At 36.6% G+C, this 19010-nt stretch overlaps 1 protein-coding gene across 3 annotated transcripts in view; it reads left to right on the forward strand.

The window, feature by feature from the left end:
• Nucleotides 1–19010, forward strand: part of gli3 (GLI family zinc finger 3) — a 132801-nt gene that overhangs the window by 48325 nt on the left and 65466 nt on the right. For all 3 annotated transcript variants that reach the window (XM_004915351.4, XM_004915350.4, XM_012965492.3), the window contains one exon: nt 1478–1720. In XM_004915351.4, the coding sequence (XP_004915408.1) occupies nt 1478–1720 (243 nt within the window). The remainder of the gene's footprint in view (nt 1–1477; nt 1721–19010) is intronic.

Here is a 19010-nt window from a genome sequence, read left to right on the forward strand (position 1 = left end):
TCAGCTGCTCACATTTAGATTGCAACTATTTAACATATTCCCCACTCTACCAAATGACTTGGATATGTTTCATTAAATTAAGGATACAGAAAATGTTCTGCTGCATTTAAAAAAGCCAAACCACTTCAATTACAAAATAGTACTTTTATTTGAATTTAGCAAGGGGAAATTTAAGGGCTGCAGGTTTGGACTGGGCTGGTGGGACACCGGGAAAAAACCCCGTTGGCCCCAGGCTACATGGGCCCACTCCCCACCCGGGCCACCCCAGCAAGTTAAGTAGAATGAAGGAGGCAAAAGGTTTGCGACACAGCGCACGGGGGGAGAGGGTGTTGACGTTGGGAGGAGGGCCCTTGAAGTCGCATCCCTGTTGGGCTGCTGATACCCCAGTACGACCCTGAAAGACAGTATAACCCACTTTTTTGTATAAGTTCAGTGAATAGAACTGGTGCTTAACATTCTTTCTGTCTTTTTTAACCAGTTGTTTTTTTTCTGCTTATCAAGACACATTAAAGCTCCTTCACGTTTGGTCCTTGTGTGGCAGATAATTAGTTTGTCAGCTCACAGATAACCCTCACACAAAGGGTGAAAGGGAAGTGAATTGTATACTGATAATCTAATTACATACCCTGCAAGGACCAAAAATGGAGCAGCTCCAATGTCCCTGTTTCCCTTGTTTATCTCAAGAAAAAAACAAAACATAGATTTTTGGTGATTAAAACAATAGTCAAAAATATGTGTAACGCAAAGCCTATTAACAAGCCTATCTTTAACAAGGGGGTAAACTGCCCCTTTAAAAAAAAGTGCTTGGGGTTCTTTGTAGCCAGCAATGGGGTATTACGTCAAGTAGCAACAGTTAATTATATTTCATTTATTATATTACGCTTATTTCCTGGTGGCTTTTACCTTATTTTTTTTTCCGGAAATCATTTAAATTCCTATAATTCTTCAGCTTTAATTTTGTAAAATAATTATTATGCATTTTTCAGACTACAGATATTGGACTATCTTTGTCAGTTGGACTACAGCTAGTGTTTGTGCATCATAATCACATTCATTATATCTTTTAATCTTTGATTGAAGCTTTCACAGCGTGTGATATGATCTGATTCAGAAATGTAGAAATAGATGCTGCTTTCTGCAATTATGGTAAACTGTCCCATCATTATAGACTCTGTGGCAAGGAGACGTGAGGAGACTGGTGTTATCCAATAACCCAAAGACTGCAATAAGAACCCAGTTTTCTATTTGATAACACCTGATAATTGAGACTGTCTGGCGAAGTGAAATCACAACATATTTGTTTATAAACCTCAGTAAAAAGTCTCTGGATGGTGTTCATGAACTAACCCTTAAAGTTATTTTTTACAGTCTGTTACTCAACTTAATTGTTTTTCAGGGAACACACACAACTTTTATGTTTTTACATGAAATGGTTATTGGTATTAATAGCTATATTGTAATTCTGTTTATTTTGCAGAGGATGAAAGTCCTGGACAGACATATCACAGAGAAAGAAGAAACGCCATCACCATGCAGCCTCATGGAGGCCAAGGTCTTGGTAAAATCAATGAGGAACCCTCTACGTCAAGTGAGGAAAGGGCCTCATTAATAAAAAAAGAACTTCATGGATCTATAACACATCTGCCTGAACCCTCAGTTCCCTACCGTGGCACTGTCTTTGCCATGGACCCTAGGAATGGTTATATTGATCCACATTACCGTAAGTATAACATTCTACTTTCTTATTTATTTGACAACTTTAAAATTGTTTCAATGGTTCATGCTCTTTCCTATAAACATTGTTTGACATATGCTATTAGGGACTGCTTGGAGTTGTAGTACAATGAAAACCCTTGTGACAGTGGTTGGACACACTGGTATTAAGCTGTCTTGAGTCATTTGCCTGCCACATTTTTTATTGTGCTAAATAAGCACCTACCTAAAATAGCACCTACTACTGTTCATTGGTTGTAAGTTTATGATTACATTGACTAAAATAAGAAATATATTCTTCCACTGTAAAATTAAAGAAATTACATTCTTAAACATCATGGAAGCAAAACTGAATCAAATTGCTCCTTCTTATAAAACTAATATCCTAATCTGCAGAATCAAAATAGTATAGATTTAACTTAAATTCAAAGTCATGAAACCATTCATACAGATCTTCTTTTGTTAGATCTCTTCAGTGCAAGATATTTAAAAATTGCTTCTGAGGTGTATGTCTTGGAGGAAGTAAAAAATAACATTTAGGTTCTGGCAAGAAGGTCCTAACTCAATAAGACGCTGTAATAAGAAAATGCTATTCGGTAATCAAGTCCATTCTGAGGTGTCAGAACTCACGCCTTTGAATCCCTTATTTATCACCCAGGCAGGATATGGCTTTGCAGTTTAACCTTTTGCTCCCCTATTCTAGATGACACTTGGCGTCCCACAAAAAGGCACCAGTCTGCTCTTTTTCCTTTCACATTATTCACAAACTTTTAGCGTTTATGTTAAAAGGTCATTGACCAGATGACTGATTAGCAGGGACAGCTGATTAGTGCACAGGTTTTGCTAGAAGAAATGTGGCAGGGATAAAAGCTAACCTTCCTCCTTCATTAGTGAGTAAGCAGCATAAAACAAGGAATGCTCACTTGCTGGGGAGGAGATCAAAGTGCTTTACAAATTTAATAATTTTCACCAGCTAGTCTCTTTTCTGTGGCTTACAATAATGAGACAACACATGTTTTTTGTTTCAAAATCTGCTTAACAAAATATTTATGGGGTGAAAGCATCTTTATTGTTCATTGAAAAATCTGATCCATATTTTTTCTTAGTAGATTTTTTCTAGTAGATATCTTTTCTTAGATTTCATGCAGACCTGTAAAAAAGATATTTTGAGGTTCTTTGCTATATAATTGAATTTTTAAATATTTTTCTGAAATCGTCTACATTACCGCAGACAAAAATCAAAGTGCTGCAATTCTGGTTAATTCATGTATTTTATAGATACTCAAATCAGGACCATAATTACTGGCCAGGTAGTGGTATTTAAATACTTCATCACTAAAACTGTCCATAAAAGAGTCAATGATTAGCTAGCCTAAATGTATGCAGGGGTATCCTAAAATCGATGTCTGATGTCATGAAGACAAAATTGGACATATCTGTTATATGACATTGCTAGAGATGACTAGGGTCATTTATAAAGTGCAGACTGCAAACATAACTTGAAACTTTTTTTTTTGAGGTGTGCAGATGGGAAATCATATATGCATACCCCATTCTCAAATGATGTACAAGTTTATGATGCTCCTGCATTTCAGGCAGGGGCAGTAGTAAATGAGGTCTGACATCCCTAAATGCTAATAATTGGGTGGAAGTTAGAAATATCCTTATATTCCTAATTGAGGAGAGGTACATTATTAGTTAAAATTGTAACCGTTGCTTATCTCTGACATCACTTTTACATGTCCTTTAAATGGAAACTGCAATTTAATAATTTGCCTTCATATATATTACATCATATCCTTTAAAACTATAGAATCATCCATCAACTGTTTAATAATCTGTGTACGTGTGCATGTATAAAAATTTTGGCATGCATGTTGTTTTAGCATAAGGTATACATAGAATTCTCACCAGCACTCCTGCTGTCCCTGGATGTTGTGGCAGGGCATCACCATGTAGGAGTAATGAAGAGAAAAATAGGAACAGCACTCACAAGCATTCACGTGGCTGTCAAGATACAGACTGACTAGCTGTGAAATCAGTGTTTTGGAGGAACAAACTGTCCCTTTGTTTTAGCATTTGAGTGCTTTTAAAACCCACATTACCCGCAAAAAGCTCTTTGGTTCTGTGGGGCTTATTAAACAAAGCAAAAAGTGGTGTATATATATTATATATTATATATTTTCCAATAACCATATTGACATAGGCTTGATAGTGAGCTTTATTAAGCACTATGTTTTTGTTTATTTATGAGTGAGAGCAGACCTGGTTACTTTGATGAGATGACCTCATGCAAAATCAGTGATAGAACAGTGATATCAGAAGGCCCCATTATCATGAAAAATTATGAAATGCTCAATTTCCTTTAAAACCAATCACATACTCAAATTTTACATTTCTCCCAAGTGCGACACCCTTGTTTTACATTCTAAGAAAGCTAGGCATATTATGTTAGCTAAATCCATTACTAACTAGCTGCTGTGGGTCAGTGCTATCAATTTATATTGTATATGCTGCTTCTATGGTTATTATTTGTCTTTTCCCAGTTTGTAGCCTAGATTATATACCCTGTGTTGAATTTATCAGGTTCTGAATAATGTATTTCTCATAAACTTGTTTTATGTAGTTAAACTGTTATAAATTACAAAATGTCCATGAACATTTTTTACTACGTTTCCAACACACTAAATAGAAAAAAAAAAAGAATAAAAACCTAGGGGTAAGTTGATTGAATATTGAACTTGAAGAATTTGCAGTTTGATATTTGCAGCAGTTTGACACTATTCATCAACACTTTCCTGCCTAAAAGGAAAGGCTTTTAGCAAAGTGACATATTTACATTTATAAAAGTAGACGCATATATACATTTTTCTCCTTTAAGCTGCCAAACAACTTTCTGATATGTGCTGTTTTAGAGCTCAACAGCAACGCTGGGCTCTAGCAACCCTCTGAATCTTCATTCCTGCTCCATTTGCAATTTAGGAATTAATTTCTTGACATTTTTTCCAGCACACAGAGTAAATGCAGAGTATTATTTTAATGAGCAGTAATTATCAGTAGTAAACATTTGAGCCTAATAAATCTTCACCACGGTGTTTAGACTCTCTTTTAATTTAGGCACCATGAGACAGCAGCTGAAAAAGTTGTAGAAATTCAGTACATTTCCCTTTGGTTTCTTACCTATATTTGGGAAACTGAAACCAGCAATGTGTTGCAAAGAGAAAATATAAAATTGTATTCTGTGTCTTGTTTTATGTTGGAATCAGCCCAAATCTGCCAGGTCTGATTCCTACATAAAACCACAACAAGTGTTTTGTTTCATTCTTTTGTATCTGTCTTACAATTTGGTGACTCCCAGCACTTCTGGTGATTCCCAGAAGCTTAACAATTTTGTCATTTATTAACCATTTCCTCTCTGACAGGAAAGGGTTGTAATGAAATAATACATTTACCTCAAAAGAAGATACTTACGTCTTTGGCTGCATTGAACAGCTTTTGGTTCTTATGTGTTCTGAAGCAATAAACATCTGCATGTATACTACTGTATTATGTTGGGACATTAAACATTAAGTTGCCACTACATTTATACTCATGTATATTCAGGGCCATTAAACATGACATTGTTACAGCAGTTGTACTTTTATGTGCTATGGGACCTTAAGCCATTAGGTTGGTGTTTTATTTATGCTGCTATGTGTTCTGGGGCAGTAAACATGAAGTTGGCACTGAATATATACTGCTCTGGAACATTCAACATGTTGGCACTGCATTTACTCCTCTAGTTTTTGGTTTGGTTGGTTCTCAGGTAAAGAAAAGAAATTGTTGAGTGGGCATTGTTAGAATGGGAGTGGTTGACATGGACATTAGATGCACTTGTGTTAGTGTATAGGACTTGCAAATGAAAGACACTCAAATGGCCAGTCCCTTCCCTGGAAATTTTTTGTATGGTTTAAACTTTTAAAGTTTTTGATGCTGGTTTTTGTGTGACAGTTCGAAAAGTCATTTGTCATGCAACAAGTCAAAAAAGTGTGCTTTTTATGGCTTTTTGACGACTTTATTTGGGATTTAAAAAAAGAATAAAACAAGATAAATTTGAATTTTAGTAAATCTGCCCCATAGAGAAACTGAGACATCAGGTAATGAGGTACCTGCACACTGTTTAATCATTGTTAATGTATTGTTAGCAAAGTGGCAGACCAGAAACATTTCATTGGCCCCCTCAGGGATCTGATCATTGGGCTGAGGTGTGGAAATTTGGCCTGATTCTGCATTAAATTACATGAAATTGGAAATGTAACTTTTAAAATGCCTCAGCATTTCGGGCATTTAGCTTTTTGATTTTGTGCTTTTTTGAGTTGCCTTTGTGCTTTAAATTGTTGGTGTGGTCCAAGATGGGGATAAATTAAAGTAAGCAGGTATGACAAGCCTAAAGGAAAGTAAATGGTAACCCTTACTTGTTATTGGAGTATCTTTTTATTGACTCCAAAATTAGCTGGAGCCATTTGTGAAGAATTGCAAAAATAACCAGTATGCCAACTGCACAAACAACCTGGGAATGCAAGAGGTCATATAGCTGAACATTAAACTTCTATAAGTGCTATAAACTTTTCCAGTATATGCATAAGGAGATATATTGAAAACTCTGGTTTAACTGATACCTTGTGTTATTGAACTAGTTATCTATGTCTTACTATGGTAAAAGAATGACATACCTTATTACTTAAAAGTAAACAGTGCTGGAGGCGAGGTCTGTAGTGGTTAGGTGGGATAATTTAAAACTGGTGAGATCATTTTGGCTGCTTCTCATTAACCTATAAAACTTGAGAGTAAAGCATGAAAATTCTTGAGTGTTTTCAGAGAGCCATGGGGGTTTGTGCAAGCAAATGATCTCATTTCAGAGCCAGGCAGCTGAATGTGCAAAAAAAACATTAGCAGTGACAAATGCCACATTGACCTCCTTAGCTCTCAGTGTTACCTCTTAAATTTGTCACAGGTGCCAGTGTTGTCGTTTGGTATTTTGCAGAGTCGGCAGACAACTCTCCAGTTTTCCCCACAGAGACTGGTTTTCTTGTCCACTGCCGTCAATCCAAAAAACACTTAACTCCAATGCACCTGGGAGTGTTATATAGTGCTCTGTACTTAAAGAGCCATCATTTGCAGTATATATACTGTATATATTTGCTTGCACAGTATACACGAGCAAAATCAACCAGTTGGCTATGCATGACAATAAATAGTGCTAAAACCTATAAAAAATAGTTGAAAATGCCTTTTTTGTTTTTCTGTACCATTTAATAATTCCTTATTTTTATTTTAGCATGGAAAGACATGTTGAACATGGACTGATTCTATTGTCCTCATCTCAGACCAGATCATTTAGATTTTATATCTTATTTGTAGAACTATCCTTTCTCCATATTTGTCTTTTGAGTAGGAGGAACCATATTAATTGCCTATGCTAAATTATATTCACAATTTCTGCATAGAACCATATTAATTGCCTATGCTAAATTATATTTAAAACATCTGCACAGACCCAATTAACAACACAACTTCTTTGAAACAGCAAAGATTACTAAACAACTTCATACTTTAATATAGAGGTATTATCACATATATTTCAGCAGGAAGCTTTGAAAAATGTGGCATAATATTATATTCATACATGTACTTAGAAATTAAGGTGGCCATACACGCACCGATATTATCGTACGAAACCTCGTTTCGTACGATAATCGGTGCGTGTATGGCATGTCGGCGAGTCGACCGATATCGCAGGAAGCTGCTGATATCGGACGACTCGCCGATCGGACCAGTTTGAAAATTTTGATCGGGCGCCATAGAAGGCGCCTGACCAAAATTCTCCCTTCAGAGCTGAATCGGCAGAAGGAGGTAGAAATCCTATTGTTTCTACCTCCTTACCTGCCGATTCAGCCCTGAATGGTGTGTGGCGGATCTTACGATGTTTCGTGCGACCGATGGTCGTACGAAACATCGTCAGATCGCCACGTGTATGGCCACCTTTAGCCAGACAGCAGTATTTTATAAACAAAAGACAAGGGGTCCTCTGCACTTGCCCTTTATCAATATAATTAGGCACATTAAAAAGTTTTGTTCACAAAGCTACTTAAAGGGGACCTGTCACCTAGATATAAAAACCTGTATAATAAAAGGCCCTTTCAAATTAAACATAAAACCCAAAATCACAGCTGTCAACCATATTTTGCCCTTTCTGCTTCCATGCCTCAGGAATAAAGGCAGGCAGTTACTTTTCCTTTCCATGCTGCACTCTAAACTTTTGCATGGACATGTTTATTAGGTCCCTCTTTCTGATGCATGCACATCATTTTGGATGTTGCAAAGTTTGCCTTGATAACAGCTTTCCCAAAATGGCTGCTGCCTGCTTGCTGTGATTCAAAAAGAAAAAGGAAACAATATTTAAATATTTTGTATACTGTATGTAAAGTTTATTTCCTGACAGGCCCAATAAAATAGGATTTTAAATTATTTCTTAGTGTGACAGGTCCCCTTTAAAAATGCCCTCTCCTTGATAGCCAACCAAGTGAAAGCCATCTCTGGTCTGCCCAGCCCTACACACATTTCATCTGATTTATTATCAATCCTACTATTCTAAAAGTTCTAAAAGTTTAAAAAAATCCAAATTTTTTTGTATTCGGACTCAATCATACATTGATAAATGGGCTCCATAGATTCACTTGTGCCAATTGAGTTGCTCCTGCACAAAGCCTGGAGCTGGGATTTCAAAACCACAAAAGGTACATGAGTGCAGTCAATATGACTTTCTTTAATACTATTGTGCTACTGACCTACAGACATTAAGTTAAATGTGTTCTCTCGAATATATATAAATTATTACAGGCATGGGACCTGTTATCCAGAATGCTTGGGACCTGAGGTTTTCTGCATAAAGGATCTTTCCGTAATTTGGATATTCATAACTTAAGTCTGCTAAAAATTATTTAAATATTGAATAAACCCAATAGCATTGTTTTGCCTCCAAAAAGAATTCATTATATCTTAGTTGGGGTCAGGTACAAGGTACTGTTTTATTATTACAAAGAAAAAGAAAATAATTTTTAGAAATTAGAATTATGTGCTTATAATGGAGTCTATGGGAGATGGCCTTTACATAATTCGGAACTTTCTGGATAATGGGTTTCCGGATAAGGGATCCCATACCCGTATTATATGTAATTTAAATTAAAAGCATTTTATTCCATTAGTTGGTTTAAAGATGAGAACAATTATTGTTGTGACTGGGTCAAATCAGCTCTCCAGAAATTAACTGCAAAGTAAAGTTAAGCTGTCTGCTTTATAGTTTATTCAGCAATCCATGGACAACTGACAGTTCTCCAGACTTTGCTAAACTATAACTTATAGGAATTCCCAAGTCCTCCAGACAACCTTGAGCTGTTGGGAGGATTCTGGAAATTTTAGTTTAACAGCTGCCAGTACCTTTAGTTAATGCACTGGGTTAGATGTGTAAAAGAGGAACTTCATCTGTCAGTAAATGTATTTCTACAATTCACATATATTCCATATTTTGCAAACTTATATGCAGTGCAATGCAAATCTGCAAGGGTGTCCTGTTTGCAGTTCACAATTCTTTAATAAAGATTTTTGTTATGTATTGGAGTGTGGATGTTACAAACGGTCTTTATGTAGCTTCTGCGCTTGGGCAGTTGCTCTACTTTCAGTATAGTCTGTTTTTCTTGGTTGCACCTCCTGATGTGAGTTCAGTTATATTGAAAACTTCTTATATTCATTATACAGCAAATCTGTAGTTCTGATATCTATCAAGCTTTGCAACATTCCTTTCTAGACCTCTTAGTGTAAAGTCACCTTGCATTATGTTAGGAGAATTTGCATTTAATACCTTCTCTACAGTGTCTGGTTTCAGCAGTTCCACTATTGTGGCTCTTGACTTGAATAGTGTTGTTGGGAAAACATGCCTGTTTTGACTTTTCTTTCCCTTAAATGAGATGTTATGATTTATGACTGTTTTTAAACAAAGAGCTTGGCTTTCAACCATGGAAAAGAAGAAACTAGTTTGTTAAAGGTGCTAATATATTTTTGCTGTGATTGTTTTGCTATGTTGTCTGAACGTTGTGCATGTGGAATGTTGCATTCTCTCCAGAACTGAAAGACCATCATTGCAGAGGGATGGTAACCATTACTTCAAACATTCAGAACATATGTGTGGAATAAAAGCATCACAGGGGGGATGTACTCTTTTTCTGAGAGTAGTTTGGGGAAGAGCTGGAGCCCTGCGTGCTTTTTTTGAATAAACACAAGTTGGACCCCACAATATCACTATATGCTTTGATATTGGTAATTTAATGTTATTCAGAATTAAACACAATTTAACTTTTACAGTAATTCCTACATGCTATTATTACTAATACAAATTGTGTAATTATTATATTTTTATAATCACTCTGCAACCACCACCCTGCCAACTATTACTGAAGTGCTCATAAATAATTAATTCATCAGTTAACAGAGAGCCATTTATGTACAGTCTAGCTGGGCTTGGGCAGCATGTCCATTATACTGAACTATTCAAAAGTACTTCAATGATTGTGCTGCCAAAGCTCAGTGTCGCTATAGATAACCAGCTTTCCATGAGCTGTACTTTTTAAATTTGAGTTAAAATGGGTTAAAATGAAAAAAACATGTCTTTTGTTATTTATGAGCAAGATTCGGTTCAATGAGAATTTATTGTACATCATAGAATATGTTGGTGCTTTAAAGGAGAAGGAAAGGTAAAAACTTAGTAAGCTTTATCAGAAAGGTCTATGTAAATAGAACCAAAAGCATTTACAGTAATAATGCACTCTGAGTCCTCTATCAAAAGAAACACAGGATTTCTTGTCTCTTTTTTTGTAAACATGATGTTCCACTGTCTGACTTCCTCTCTCAGAAACATCCTTAATTCCTGTGGCCACAGTCTGCGCAGTTCTCTCCTCTCTCCCCTCTCCTGCTCCCCCTCCCACCAGAATGCTAAGGACTCCCTCCCCCCTCCCTTAGGAATGTGTGATCTCAGCTATAACGGCTAGAACTGTACCAGTAAGCAACTTAAAATGGCAGCTGCTATCTTAAACAAACAAAGAGAGCTTCTAAAGTTGTTAATATTAATGTTTTCTGCAGAATAAATATATAGTTTAAGGTGGACCTAATGTGGCAAATCTGTTGGCAGCAAAATGCCAAAATTACCTTCTCCTTTAAAATGATCTGTTACGAATAAAAGGTCAGCCATTAAAAGGGGTAGATCACTTTCCAAAACCTTTTTCAGTTTATTTTCATACACTACACCAGACATAATTACTTTGTTTAATGTTTTTAATAGATTTGCTCAATTTTAACCCTCTGGTATTTTCCAGTAGCAACTCTGTATTCCATGTTGTCAGTTCTCTAAACTGTTACAATTTCCTTTTCCTATTCCCTGTTCCTTAAGGGTCATTTGCTAATTAAATTTGTTACATTTTGTCTTTGACATTAGCTACTTTAAAAAAGTATCATCTAGTGTATCAGGTTTAACAGTTCAGAGAGTTAGTGATCCGCCCCCTCTTTCTTTAGTGAACTGCTCCCCGGAAAGATGAGAGGGTGGAGACATAAACATAAATCCTAGAAAAAGAGTAAAAATAGAATGCAGTTGCAAAAAGTAATTATATGTGGTAAACTATTAAAAACAATTGAAATAAAAAAGTGTTTGGAAGGGGAACTACCCCTTTATTGCCCAAGCTGCAATGGACCTCTTTAGTGTATGTCGGTTTTTATGATTGATTTAGGAGAAAAAAGCCTTTAATGGAAGTAAAACTTGACAATTTGCACTTATTATAATGATTTTTGTTAAAGGAACAGTAACACCAAAAAATTAAAGTGTATAAAAATAATTACGATATTATGTACTGTTGCCCTGTGCTGGTACAACTGGTGTGTTTGCCTCAGAAAGACTACTATACTTTATGTAAACAAAGCTGCTGTGTAGCCATTGGGGCAGCCATTTAAAGGAGAAAAGGCACAGGCACGCAGCAGATAACAGATAAAGCCCCATTATATTCTACAGAGCTTATCTGTTATCTGCTATGTAACCTGTGCCTTTTCTCCTTTTTTCCAGGTTGAATGGCTGCCCCCATGGCTACACAGCAGCTTATTTATATAAACTATAGTATAGTACCATTACTTTAGCAAATACACAACTTTACCTGTGCAGGGTAACAGTACATTATAGTTTAAATTCTTTAATACACTTTCATTTTTGGCGTTACTGTTCCTTTAAGTCTATTTCAATTCTTCCTGCCACTTTAGACAATGAATATTTGTTCATGCACCTAGGTCCAATAAAGTAATTGATATCAATGTAGAGTTTGTGAACACTGATAAGGCTTGCAATTTCTCAATCCATTAATAAAACTTTGTTCAGAAAAATACTATAAAAAATGGATGCTTGGGCCTTGAAAAAGGTTAATAGGTTATTACTTTTATTTAACTTGTCTTTTCTTTTTTAAATGTCACTAAGGCAGGCTGCCCCGTGTCAGAGCCGCAGACACAGAATTAAATACAAGAATTATTTGCATTATTTGAACAGGAAATAATTGCTGGTAGTTAAATGCATCATAGTAGTGCCCTTATTGTTGCTCTGTGCAGATCTGTTACACACCAACAGGTAAATTCATAGTTTCCTAAGAGTTCTACTCATCTACTAAGGTCACGACTGGGCCGGTTTAGTCCATTAAGCTAAGGCAGCTGACTTGTTAGTGTTTTATTTAGCAAGTATTCTAAAATAATATATCCTAGACCTGTATATAAAATGTACTTGAAAAAATGATAGCTATTTTGTAGTGGATTGTCCAAGCTAAAAAAACAGAATTAGTGAAATAAGGTTATTGCTCAGCAACTTGTATTGAAGTTGCTTCATTTTTTATATCCTTATAAAGCTTCAGAATAGTCCTGCTTTCTATGTGTTTATTACAGTGCTTAACAAATTTTGATTATCTGTGAAATGCAGCTTTTATATTTTGGCCTCCTGCTAAAAGGAGCTAGTTTGCAAAGCTTCTTCTACAAGGCATTTAGCTCTAATGTAAAAATAGGATTTTTCTCTTAAGGACTGCCACCATATTGTGGGGTAGAGTATAATTCTCAGCATTGTTTTCTCCCTTTATTTCCAAATAGCTGCGGAAAGTAGGAGTTAAAGGGGGATCACCATTGGTTTCACATGCAGTGCATCACTAGGGTATATAAATGTAACTGAACTGAAAATGAAGAAAGACATAAAAGGATCTAAGCTCAAGGAGGTCAGATCCATCACAGGCTTAGCATTGCCTTCAAAGATGCATGGGACAGGTGGCAGTTCAAGACAATCAGAAGTGGAGCATCCGCTAGCAGTGAGATAAGGGATTCGTACAGAATCCCGCTATCTGGTCCCAGTTTGCTTTGATGTTCAGTCTGCTAAGCTAGACTTCTGGGAGCAAGTACAGTCTCCCTCCATTACAGATTGCTGCTGCTCTACCTCTTAAGGTCTTATTATAGCAGTCCTTACAGATTAATTCTTTTTTGTGGCTTGCATGTGAAGGTTTTGTCTGCTTGCCCAGTCAGGGACCTTGCCACTACCTGGACCATTTCCCAGTGAACTGCTTTAAATATATCCTGTGTATGCTTTTTTCCTCTAAATGCTGTGGCTCTTGACAACAGAGAGAGCAGAATCTGGAATAGTATTACAATGATGTTAGCACTGTTAGCATTATCATTCTATGTGATAATGTTTAGTTACTTTGGTTCAGATGTACGGGGATTTACCGCCTATTCTGCAACCTCTCTTAAACTTTGTTACATTTTTTCCATGAACAGCTGAATTTGTCCACTAACAAAAATGGCATGTTACTCTTATATCAGAGGTTTTCAGGCTTATTGGGTTTAATAACCATGTTATTTGTTCAGATCAGAAAAAAAGTGATAGATATTTTTTGTAACTGTGACTTTACGGAACCAGGATAAAATATAAACGCACACTCCTTAAGGGCTCATTTTTTACTGCTGGTGCGAGCAAATGCAATGAGAAGTCTGCTGCCATTTTCTAACCTGTGGTAGACTGTTTTTGCTTACTGGTTGCTATTAGCAAATGCACTTGTTAGCTAAGTACCTGTGTTGTTAGCTTTCATTACATGCATCATTATACATGAAGACACATATATATATATTTAGTTACTTGTATGTGCACCTACCACCTGGAACTCTAATACACACAAGAACTTATGGTTGACATTGAAAATTTTACATTTTTTTCTTCCCCCTCTTCTCTTCTGACATAGAAAGTTGCAGAAGTTGTTTCCAAACAAGTAGGATGCAGGCAACAGTATTTGGACCCGCTCAAACAACGCTCATAGGTTGCTTGCATTCTGCTTCTAAAAAAAAAGCTGCACAACGAAACATTTTACAAGTATGAAAAAGAACCTCTTCCACAGCACGTCTGGTTTGTTTAAGTGCTCTTTCAGATACTGAAAATGTTGAATGTTTTGATGCCTGGCTGCAAAGCATTCTACAAATTTGTCTTATGTAGAATTCAGCGCTAGAATCACTGAAGGCCATACTTCAAAGAAGGCTAGAATTGATTTTCTTCATAGGTATACAAATAAAAGTTTTACAAACCATAAGGGAATTAACCAGTGCTATACCATACCATAATGAACCCCATCACTCTTTTTGCCAATGCTCGTGTGCCTACTAAGTGCAGGTTAGCCGTGGGAATGCAGCAAATCCAAAATTTGGTTAAAATCTGCATTATTTCTACTTGGCTGAACCAGTACTTTATCTTGTTGACAATAGTGTGTGGGACATATGATGAAAACAACTTCTGTTTAGAGGAGCACAAATTAAGCCATTCCCTTTCAAATTTAGTATGCAAATTAGGACTTGGATCCAATTTGTTATTTAGCCAAATCTTTTGTGGTGGATTTTGAATACACTCAAATACAAAAAGATTTGCTGCAAACCTAGTAAGCACAATTTAATTAAAAAGATGCAGGGATCTAGCATTACACCAGCTGAAAGTTATGCATGCTGTTAGTTCTCTGGGATATACATTTATTTTGTTGTTAACCAGAGATAACAACAGGAAAAGCATCTGCTGCATCTGAAAGTACTTATTAATCACTGTTTAGTTGTCGATTAGGATCCCAAGAGAGGGCTAACAAGCCGTACCTTGCTGATGTGTTTTATTAAACAGCAGTTTCCTGCATCCAACAAGAGAATGTAAATACATGCAATTATTTACTAATTTCTTCTGTGTCTGTGCTTATAAATCTTTGAGTAAACCTAGCTCAGCTGGGAGTTAGGCTGGCCTATGTGCTCTGCAAGTAGGGCTTTGTTCTCATATTCAGCTCTGACTGCAATAATTCAGCAACATATTAGATAGATTGTTGGTCCCAAAAGGCATAATGAAATAACCTTCACTCCTAGCCGTAGGGAAATAAGTGCACAATCAAGGGTTCGGGCAGATCTCTCGATTAAACAAAGAACTAACTGTGCACAAATTACTCTACAATTTGTAAGGAGCCTACTTTATACATTTCTTTGCAGATGGAATAGCTGATATTTTTAATCACAGCGGCATGACTGTAAATGCTTTCAGCATACGGTTCTGGCTGTGTAATTAGCTGCTACAAACTATTTTCATTTAAAATTGCCTTGATAAGTGTTCCCTAGTCTAATGGCCATGGGACTCCAAAATAAAAATCAACTCAGGCAGCATTTTTACAGACAAAATGTATATACAGCATAGCTCCAGCTGTAACACGTGCAGCGAAAAATAATGTCAGTTTTATCCTGGTAACTTTCATTTCCGGCATATAAAAGAAATGAAAACAATATTACTTTTATAGCGGGTTGGGCTCTTTTAGTGTAAATCACATCTTAGTTATAGCACCAAGCAATGAATAAAGAAAGCTCTTTATGAGTATTTTTTTTTAAACTGATCAACTGTATAGCTTGTCAGGCTAGGAGAGTGGAAACCATACTCTTACAATATGTGTGAAAATTTCACAGACTGCTCCAAAACCGATGTAGGATTTTAATAAAAGTGGTGAAGGAATAAAAGATTCCCCAAAAATTGCGGATACACCTATGTGTTGGTATTTTTATGCATTATAAAAATTGTTCATATTAAGTGTGTGTTTTTTCCATTCATGACTTTTGTTAAATTCTCCCATAGGGAACAAGACCTATTCTGTGTTCGCCATTATACTATCAATGTCTTTATTTGCAAACCCTGTTGCTTAACATAGCACATTAGATTTTTGACTGCCAGGCTCAGTGACCTCAATTTGAGAGCTGGAAAGAGTCAAAAAAAGAAGCGATCAATCAAAATTAAGACCAACTAAAGTTGTAAATAATTATATATTCTATAACATACTAAAGCAAGCTGTACACTCCATTTATATGCCAGCTACTTATGTGAGCTGTATATGGACCTATTCTCTACAGAAAAATGGTATTTTTACTTTAGGCATCATCTATGTCTTTCACAAAGTGTTGTAATAAGACTGACTTATCAGTCGGCGGCCTAATGGGCCATGTATGGTGCCCTCTGGAGGGGCTTCTCAACTTGTTTGTGGCCAAAAATTTAGTATGTTTGAAAATTATGGGAGATGAGGACCACAACAGGTGATGTGGTTCATATCCAATGGGCCTCTACAGACCCACTGTATGATCCATGCTGGCAATCGAATAAGCTTGAGCACCCACTGTTTGGGTGTTCAGATAGGTCAGAAATCCACTTGTTTGGTTTATATCTCACCTTGTGTTTGTTACATATTTGTATTTAATTTTTACTGGAAGGTTAATGTGGGGACAAAAAAGTTTCGTGGCAGAACTTTGGAAGGGTTCCACTCACTTCTCACATGTTTAGTTAGTGATTTGAGATTAAGACACACCGCTTTCTGCAGTCCCTCACAGAACAGTCTGATTTATGGTTTGGGGTGAACAACTGACCCATGGAAGCAATTACAACTCACTTCATTCTGTGCAGACAATAGATTTGTGTGGGGGAATTGTTAAAATTTGTGCTGCCCAAAAAGGGAGTTGTAAGCATTATAACACTTATGACAGTAAATATGTGTCTCATATTAATGCCCTTAAAAACATCTATATTAAATGCTTATGTTAGTTAATACTCAAATTACACATAATACAAAAAGGGTAACTAAAGCCCTCAACAAAGTGCCTGAAGCACTATGGTGCAAAAAAAAAAACAAAAAAAAAAACTGTGCTTAGAGCCTGTACAGGACACAGTTGCACTCCTGCAATACTCCAAGCTCCTAGCATTAAAAATTCTGCGCAAGTTGCAGAGAGCAGTTTGCATGGGCACAAGGGATCATGTGAAAAGTACAGGGCTCCTTTGCTTTTGTAGGCCTTTGTTACTGCTGTCTTACATTTCTGTAATGATACACAAAGTATAGCTTTGTGTATGATTTTGCCAGTGAAGCTATGAGAGTTGTGCACAAGGGCAAGAGAAAAAATAAAAATATGGCACATATTGCCATGTTTTGCTTTTGCAATACCCCTTTAGCTTTAATCTATGCTATAGGACCGATGCACATGTCCAGAAATACAGCAGCCAATGACACTCCCAAGCTATTCCCATAAATGTCAACTGTTCATATCATTGCCAAGGGGCCAACTTAGGGACAGGAATCATATCAAAGTAAACATTTTTTGTAAGATCACTTTGTCCTTATCACCTGCTTAAGTGAAGGGCTTTAGAATTATGTCCCAAGGTGCGTGTTAGTCGCCCACGATAGATCTTTGCTATTATGGGCGACTTACCGCTCCAAAATGCCTTTTCACTGGCAACAATAGGAGTCACCGGCCTTTGCACGCAACTTTGCGTGAATTTGGAAAGCCAAAGCGATGTGAAGGCCTTTCCACCGGTGACTCCTATTGTTGCCGGTGGAAAGGCATTTTGGAGCGATAAGTCACCCGCAATAGCAGATATCTATCGCAGGTAACTAACACATGGGGCATCAGCCTTAGAGGTCATGAGCACTGACAATGATGGTTATGGTAATAGTAGTATATGGGGAGCACTCACCTGAACGATCCCACTGCTTCAGAGTCCCGCGCTGTCACGCCAGTAATGAAACGCGTTAATGAAAAGATGTTCCAATGTGCTCCGTCTACACATTTTTTCTGTAATGATGGGTATGGTGCAGCACAAGGTGTATAATTTAAAACAATAAATTTTATGCTATTTCCTTGGTTATTTGATGGAATGTCCATGCGAAACCAATTTTTTGCAGAAATGAAAATGTAATTCTAAGCAACTTTGCAATATACAATATTTAAGATCAAGCGTCGCCTTAATGATATATATCACTATGTAAATCTGTGTCAGGGGAGGGAACATGCCTCTAAAGGGACTTCTGTTTTTATGTGGGTAGTTATTTTCAACATGGTGGATGATTTTTGTGATTTTATTCATTGCAAAAAAAATTCTGCTTGCTCCAGACAAACATTGGTGGTGTAAATTTGAAATCGCAAATGAACATGCATGGGCTCTGAGATCATGCACTTCTAATGAGACCTGGCAGCTTTAAGCCAGCATCATCATTTATTCCACTGAATAGCAAAACCAGACCTCAAGCAACTCAACAAGTACAAACTCCTTATTCCTTAATAAGGCCTCTTCTTGTTTGTGTTATAAATGTCCCTATCCCACTTCAAGCTGAATGTACAGTAAATCTGAGTATGTATCAAAGGGATAAGTGCCAGACTAAAGTCAGCGCATCAGTAACTTACCATTTGCTGGGAGAGAATGCTGTGCTTAGGCATTGATTGCAGTGACTTCTTGTCAGAGGGGGGGCTTTCGTCTTTAAACTACTACATTAAAGGTTTGATACTCTTTGCTACTATAAAAAGTACCAGCTGGAAACATGGATCCAAAAGCAGTTTGCATCGTTACGTATATGGAAAAGTGAGATAAAAGGCATGTTAAAAAAAAAGGAAATTTTTTATAAAATGAACCCACTTTTATTTTTTTATTATTGTCACAGCATTCATTAAATGTAGTTTTTTCCCCTCTCCTACACAGTCACTACCCTTACACATTTTTAAAACTTTTGCCAAAATGCTTATATTGTCAATTCTTATAAATTTCAAACAATTTGGCACATTTTGAACAGTTAACTCATTGTTTTTAGCTTTGGTTAACGTGAGCCCAGTTACTTTATCTAACTGGGCTACAGAGACACACATATATAATGCCTACAGTTATTGCATTA

Source organism: Xenopus tropicalis, chromosome 6, assembly GCF_000004195.4.
Source record: "Xenopus tropicalis strain Nigerian chromosome 6, UCB_Xtro_10.0, whole genome shotgun sequence".
Classification (NCBI taxonomy): Eukaryota; Metazoa; Chordata; class Amphibia; order Anura; family Pipidae; genus Xenopus; species Xenopus tropicalis.